The 7655-nt window shown below is 49.1% G+C and overlaps 1 protein-coding gene across 1 annotated transcript in view; it reads left to right on the forward strand.

Moving 5' to 3' along the window:
- Positions 1-1058, forward strand: part of ELAC2 (elaC ribonuclease Z 2) — a gene marked incomplete at its 5' end in the record, with an annotated part of 32001 nt that extends 30943 nt beyond the window's left edge. The window contains one exon of the mRNA XM_006022042.2: positions 1-1058. This exon is cut by the window's left edge and continues 116 nt beyond it. Coding sequence (XP_006022104.2) covers positions 1-118 — 118 coding nt within the window.
- Positions 1059-7655: the final 6597 nt, after the last annotated feature.

The raw sequence follows: 7655 nt of genomic DNA on the forward strand, positions 1-7655 counted from the left end.
GATGGAACTGCTTGATGGCAAGAACCAAGACAAAAACTCTGGTCCACCTAAGAAGAAATGCAAAAATACAGAGAACTATCAGGCAGTATCAAGCAAGAAGCTTAAAATGACAAACTAAGCAAAGCATCATATGGCTTGTCAAGAGAGAGGCTTTGTACGTTGTGTTTTCTTGTTTTTCTCCTGAATTTGTAATGTGCAGCCCTGGAGACTTCAGAAATGGGTATAGCTGACAGGACACTGGACTAGTGGAGACACCATTTGATGTGTAGTTTGGGGTTCCCTATAGGCTGGAATTACCAAGCAAGCATAAGACAGCTGGCGAATAAAACATGGAATCCTTGTTCCTTTCTGGTGCCCTCAGTCTGCCTGCCAGGGTTTCTTTTTTTGTTTGTTTGAGAGTTTGTTTTTTTTAGTGGCTTTTTTCATTTTAAAGTTATTTTATTTATTTTTCTTGTTAAATTGAAAGCTACTGATGATGTATTAGCAATTGTGATGCTGAAAGTAAAGTCTGTGAAACCCCCAGGGGGCTGTGGATTCTCCAAAGTTGGAAAAGCTATATTTTGTCTGGATCAGAATGAGAAGGGATACTTTCACAAGAAAATGGGGCCCAATTTAATTTGCAGCAATTATATGGGCTCATTGGGGTTTAATGCAGGAGTTGTTAAAGCAGGGGTGTCAAATATCTAGCCCACAGAAGTGCTCTATCCAGCCCACGAGCCACTGGCAAACTACCAGAAGTTGGGGAGTGAGGCTTCCTGCAGAATTTGTTGTCCCTGAGTCCTGATTGGCATAGCTCTTAGTGGCAAGAGGACAGGCTGCTTGATCCTTCACCACTGCTGGACCTGTGTGCTTGTCCTACCTCCTCTGCCATGTGCCCTGCTGCCATTCTGGGCCTGAGCTGGAGCCACTGCATGCACCTGGATGGATCTGTCTTGGGACACGAGGTAAGTTTGACACCCCTGCTTTGAATTAATTTTGTAGTGTTCACCTTTACAACTTGTGTTGTCTTACTGAATTCCAAAAATGTAGTCTCAGAATCTGAACAAATGGGTGACTAATGCTCTTGCAAGTGTGGTCTTTCTCTAGAGGTAATCTGGACCCAAATGCACTGTAAATGACTGACACCCTGATGTTAGATCAAGTTTACCCCCTTGGATGACAAACGTGTGCAGGCCAGACCTGGCCCACATTGGCACTCCATCTGGCCTACTAGGCTACCAGTGGATAAGAAAGTGTTGAGGAGGTTGGTCAGCAGTGGGCACAGCTTACTGCAGAATCTGGGGCCCTAGTAGATAAGACCATTGGCAACAGGGTTGCGAGCATAGTTTGTGGCCATGTAGCTCTTGCTTACTCCACTGTCACTTGCAATGCCTCTACCATGGCAAAGGCCCACACAGCTGCCCACAGCTGCTTATTGCATTACAGCCCCTTTGTAAAGACCAGAAATCTCACTTTTACTGGAGTTGTATTTAGTGCCTTATGATGTATCAATGCAAGGAAAAAATCTTTCCTGTCATAAAATCAAGCTTACTTTATTAGTGCAGATAAAGTAGGCAAACAAAGCTAGAACCTGATTCTCTACTGCACCAGAATGTAGAGTCAAAGTGCTGAACTTCACTGCTAAATTTGCAGTGCTTGGTGCCTCCTGGTTGGAGTATGCTCAGAGGAATACAAACTAGTTACTTTCAAGTCCTTAATGAAGGTGATGGAGAAAGTGGGATACCAAATGAAGACAGCTGAGGGTGTAGCTGCAGCTCTGATGTCTGAGACTTTTCTGTGAAGTCCCAATAATCAGGCAAGTTATAACTACATGTACATTTGGGCAAACCCAGGGTGTTTAGCTTTCAAAATTTATTTTTAGTTATGACACATCTAAAAAGGTTTGCTTGAGAACTGATCTGGAGTAACTGCTGTTTTTTCTATGGTCAAGGAGAAGCTCAGCCAAGACCATTTACTCCTTATGAAATATTTTTTTTTGATTACATAAGCTTAGTTTCCACTAGATGGGGGGGAGCAGACACAAAATGGTTATTGTTAATCTGTGTCAAGTTCAGGGAAGGAACTTAGCATGTTTTGTCTATATTCATATCTGAAAAGACAAATTGAACAGTAAATCATCTTTTGTAATATAGCAGGTCTTTTGTCTAAAGAAGGAAAAAAACATATATTTACAGGTACAATGCATGCAGTACTACAAATGGCACCTTTTTTCTTGGATCCTACATCTGTGAAATATCTTACTCCTTTATAAAATGTAAACATAAAAGTTGGATGATTCTTCATGAGAATGCAGCTGCCTCTGGGGGAGAGGAAGAATACTGTCATGGTGTGCAGTTAAACAGTTGCTGAATTTAGTAATAAAGAAAGACCAGGCTGCTGCTTTGCATGTCTGAGAGAATTAGGAAGTAACCTGCTTAATTAAAATGCAGACAGGAATGTTTAGAGTATCTGAACCCAACCAAAACAGTAGTTGCGCGTGTGGGAATAGATGCTAGAATTCAAAGCAGAAAAGGAATCAATCCTAGCTTTTAGCATATGCTACAAGCATCAGTCTCTAGTAAGCTATTTTTAATAACGGATGGTGTTAAATTATGAAATGGGATTCGGGACTAATGTAAAAAGGATTGACATGAGAACTCCTTAGATGAGTGACAGGCTTTATTTACTACAACTATTCACTGTTAAATGAGCCAAAAGCAAAGCAGTCCAGTATACTTAACTGTAAAAGTGATAGTGTCTCAACAATGCAAGCAGAGGCTGTCTCAGTCTTGTCAGCTTCTCAGGGTGTGGATCCTTTCACCAGATCAGCTGGGTGCAGTAGCAGTTATTATCAGAATGATTGCATGCTTCAAGAATGAGAACTGTTAGCTGCTTTGTTCTTTTATGCCCTTTAGTTCAGTATCTTCTAAGTGTTCTTACAGTTGTGTAAATCAAGAGAGAAACCCAAACAGTAATTAACAGGAAAATCGTGTTAATCAAATGTTCATTACTGGTTTTCAGAAAGTGCCAATTTCTATTGAATTACCTTCCTCAGTAAAAGGAGGTTATCAATTCCTACCCAGTTGAAACATCAAGACATTGATTAACAATCAGGAAAAAACAAAGCTTTTGAGGAGTTGTCCCTGGAAGATCAAGGGAACCACTGAGGCAAAACAAAAGGAAATCAGGAGGCGATGCCTATCAAAACCCTTATGAAGAATGTCTCTTCCTGCTTGTAACAGGGCCCTTCCTAGGGTCAGCTAGAAGTTGGCCTGCCCACCTGTTTCTGGGCTAACTGCTTGCCTCTAGCCTGTCATGTCTTGATGGAAAATGATTAAGATATTACACAGGAAGGAGGCTGTCCATTTCCTGCCCCAATGCCAGAGGGCGTTATCTGCTGCTCCGAAGCCTCCTCTACACTGCAGCCCATGCCTTGCAGATGGCATCTAAGTTCTTGATGTCTCTGGCCGCACACTGGGCCCCATACCCCTCCAGTCTGGACCCCAACTGGATCCCTCCTATCAGGTGGCCTACTCTGCCCTCATTCTGGGCTGTCTAGCTCACTGCACTCTTCCCCCCTCTCAGGTGTGGCCCCCCCGGGACCTTTGGCCACATAGGCCCTGGCCTCACCTCCCAAGGCCAGTCAGAACCCCAGGCCCTTTGCTCTGGGCTTCCCTCGCAGTCAGCCCCTGGCCCTTTTGACCCTTCTGGCCCTGGCCCCAACATTGACCAGTTGAGGGTGCCTCAAGTCAGGCTTCTGAGCATCTAGCCCCCTGTCTCACATGGGTCCATGTTCCTGGGCCTACTATGGGGTTATCCACACGCTTGTGGGAGCTGGGGTTATCAAGGCACCCTGACCCACCTTTCACTGCACTGGCCTGGCATATCCTGGGGGCTCCCACACCACTAGGAGCCCCACCAGGCTACCCATCCCTGGCAGGGTGTAGTTTTAGGTCATGCCCAGGACCAAGAGCCTCCTAGCCATCCCCATAAGCTCTTGTCTTTGCCTCCTAGCTGGGGCCTCGGCTCTGCCAGCTGATGTTCCATGGCTGACAGCTGCAAACTCCTGTTTCGACCTATACAGGTTTCCCTTGATTTTATGCTGCATATGTTCTTGGAGAACGGTGCGTAAATCAAATGCACATAAAGCGAACCCACTTTACAATGTAACAAGTAGGGATGGGTTGGGACTAGGGAAGGGGTGGGGGGTGGGGTGCCGCTCCCAGGGTGGCGCAAGGCAGCAAAGCAGAGGGAACAGAGCGGCACTCGCCCCAGCCACAGCAGCAGCGGCCCTGGGAGCGGCTGATGCTAGTTGCCTGCAGACTGGGTTGCACTATACTCTGCCCGCCCCACTTAACTCTGCTCCTGGGCTGTGCTCTGCCCTGGTGCAGGCAGCTGGTGTCAGCTGCTCCTGGGGCCACTACAGCCGAGGCTGGGGTGAGTGCTATGTCCTGTACCACCTGGGGCTCTGTTTGTCCGCACTCACCCCAGCCCGTGCTGGAGCAACTGACACCAGCTGCCTGCATCATGGCATGGCACAGCCCAGGAGCTGGGTTGAGCCCAGCCACGGGGACAGGAAGAACACAGTGCAGCTCAGCAGCTGCAGGCAGCTGGCGCTGGCCGCTCCTGGGGCCGCTGCAGCCGGGGCTGGGGTGGGTGGGGCCATGGCCCTTTCCCCTCCCCACAAAGACTTACCTGCTGGGGGGAGGGGAGGGGGGCATGGATGCTGATTGGATAAGAGCAATTTTACCTCAAATATAATGAATTATGGTCTAAATACACTCATCACCTAAGAGTGAATTTGCATATAAAGAACCTGCATAAATCGAGGGAAACGTGTGTGCGCGTGTGTATCTGGGGTCAAAATGGGTGCTGTACTCAAGTACCTGGTTGCTGCCTGCTCCAACCCTTAAAGTGGCCAGCACCAACAGTGCCCTGCCCCACTGCTTATAAACATAAGTTAATGACAAAGAAATATTTACTATACTAATTAATCAAGAATAGACATTTCACTCAATTACATACTAGACATGTAGGAGCCTGCTTAAAATCAGTATAGGTATGCTAAAATAAGCTGGAAGCCTTATTATTTCGTTTCATAAGGTCTAGCTGTAAACTTGCATCCTCTTGCTTTATGCACTTGTCATCAATATTTTGTATTTTAATGTTTGTGAGGAGGCCCAGCTTAGCTTCAGTCATAGGTGTCTGCAGGAGCATGGAAAGAATAGCCACAGTTGAACAACAATGGAGGGCCAACAATTTTTGTTAGCCACCCTCCTCAACAGTCACTTTTTACCTTACCCTGCTTGGTTTTCTGCTTTGTTTTCTGCTCCTTGCCATTAACTTGTGCTGCCTGTCCTCTCACACAGAAAGGCTGTCTATGCTACATGGGGCATGCGCCCTGTAGGCTGGTTGCCCCAGGCCTAACGCTAGCGCTCCTCTGTAACTGTATTGTCTCCCTGCAGATGTAGGAAAGCCTTTTGTACATGTTATCCACCCTGGCATTTGATCAGGAAAGTGGGACTGCTTTTACCTGGTGGAAGGATTGCCCTTGTGTTGGTTTTAAATGTGAGCATCCAACTTCAGAAATAAGCAGTGTAACAATTTGTCATCACTTCCTTTCTGCTTTAACTATACCTGTCTAAATAAACTTGACTTTCCTGTTTCACCTGTGCACCGAGGGCCTGGATTATATAATCTACTCCTTTCTTACTGTGTAGAGCAGTCATGCCCTGGGCAGCTCTGATCTTGGGACAGAGCCTACTTTTTGCCACTTGTTACTTTATAGCAGGGGTTTTCAACCTTTTTAAACAAGTGTACCCCTTCTGCCTCAAAGCTTCAGCTCATGTACTGCTTCATATTTTTTTTTTCTTGGTTCTAAGGGGCAGATCAAAGCTCCTGTGGTGAGGGAGGGAGTGGGGCTAGGGCAGGCACTGCACAGCCATGGCAGAGTGCTGGACGGAGCCGCAAGAGTGGCTCATGCATTGGGGGGGGAGCAGTTCCTGCTGCTACGCACACCCCGGTGGAGGTCCAGGGGACACATGCCCCCCAGATTTGTGCACAGGATGGAGGCAGCTGCTGTTACAGGCTGGCCTCTGTATCCCGCTGCCCCAAGAGCTGCATTCACAGGGGTGAGGGCAGCAGTGCTCCTCTGTTGGCTGCACACACGCTGCCTGGGGGAGGTAGGGCTCATACATGGTGGCTGCCACCACCCCACTCCATTTTTCCGTGTCCAGTTGCACGTATGGCTGTGCAGGGTGCTGACACAGGGAAGCAGCATGGCAGTGTGGGGTGGTGGTAGCTGCCACATATGAGCCCCACTAGCCCATCTGGGTGGTGTGTGCCCCGTCTACAGAGGGGCACCGCTGCCCTTGCTCCCCCCATCCGTGCTACTGTGGGTGGCACAGAGAGCAAACTCAGATGGGAGTGGGAAGGGGCTGCGGTGTGCCACATGGGGCTGGCAGCACCTGGCGCTCCCCTTCCCCTAGTAAGAAGTAAAGTAGGGGAGTGCATGGGGGGAGGCTACACCCTGGGGTGTGCTCTGTTCCCGCCTGGCTGTGCGTACCCCCTACAGCCTAACTTCCCCTGGGGGTATGTGTACCCCTGGTTGACAACCCATTTTATAGGAAATAGGCTGAGGCATTGTATCCCTGAAGGAGCTATTGACCAGAAACAATGGGGACTTTGTAGATGCTGGCAGCATGAGCATTCGTGCACCATGAGGACTATCCCCAGCTCTGTTAGAGTTGCACCATACCCTCTAAGGAACCTTTTGGTGTGTGCCCCCCCTGGAGCTCACCTGAGTCCTGCACAGTAGCAGGTAGAGGGAAAATCTGAAGCCAATGGAAAAGTTCCTACCAACTTCTGTAGGGTTGGGATTTCACTGCAACCCTAAATCCTGCTTTTTTTGCAAGTCTGCAGCTAGTTTAGCCTGGTTTAGATTTGGGATATCTGCCTATTTGCTTAAGCAGAACTGCAGTGTCATACTTGCACTGTCGCTTACAGGGTCTAGGCCTGGTGTTTGTTTCCTTGCAACTAGCCCCGTGTCACCTTTGGCTCCCTAACCTGTCAGCCACGTTTCATGGAAGAAGGTTGTGCTAGAACGACACTGTGATGGTTCAGGAATTAGGCCAGAGGCAAGGGTTTTTTTAGGCAATGTCTTTTATTGGGCCAACTTCACAGCTGGAAGAAAGTTAGGCAAGTGTTCAAATGCAAGACCTGAAGAATGCCTTCCCTGCCACGGTCCTTGCCTCAGGCCTGGGCAAGGGCCCAAGTGGTCAGACCACGCTTTGTTTCTTGAAAGGCTGAGGTTAAGTTTCCTAATCTGACCTCACAGACAGCGGTGTAGCGGCGGAGGAGCGTGGGTCCTAGTTCGTTGCCAAGCAGCTCTAGGGCGACAGGAGCAGTGGGGGCGGCAGGGACGCGGGTGGGGACGGACGACGTCCACGGGGCCGGCTCCCTGCCGGCTAGAAAGGAGGCAGCAGGGGTCGAGCTGGCCTGGGAGCTTTGAAAGAAAAGAAACCTCGGGGCACTTGCAGGCCAGGATACGGCCCTCCCCCGGGGCCGTGCGGGCGCGCTCTCCCTCCGGCGCGGCAGCTCGAAGGTGGCGGCCCGAGGCCCCGCGCTGGGACCCCGCCCCGGGGCCTGGCCCGCGGCAACCAGCCTGCCCGCCCGGA

The sequence above is a fragment of the Alligator sinensis genome, unplaced genomic scaffold (assembly GCF_000455745.1).
Source record: "Alligator sinensis unplaced genomic scaffold, ASM45574v1 scaffold77_2, whole genome shotgun sequence".
NCBI lineage: Eukaryota > Metazoa > Chordata > Crocodylia > Alligatoridae > Alligator > Alligator sinensis.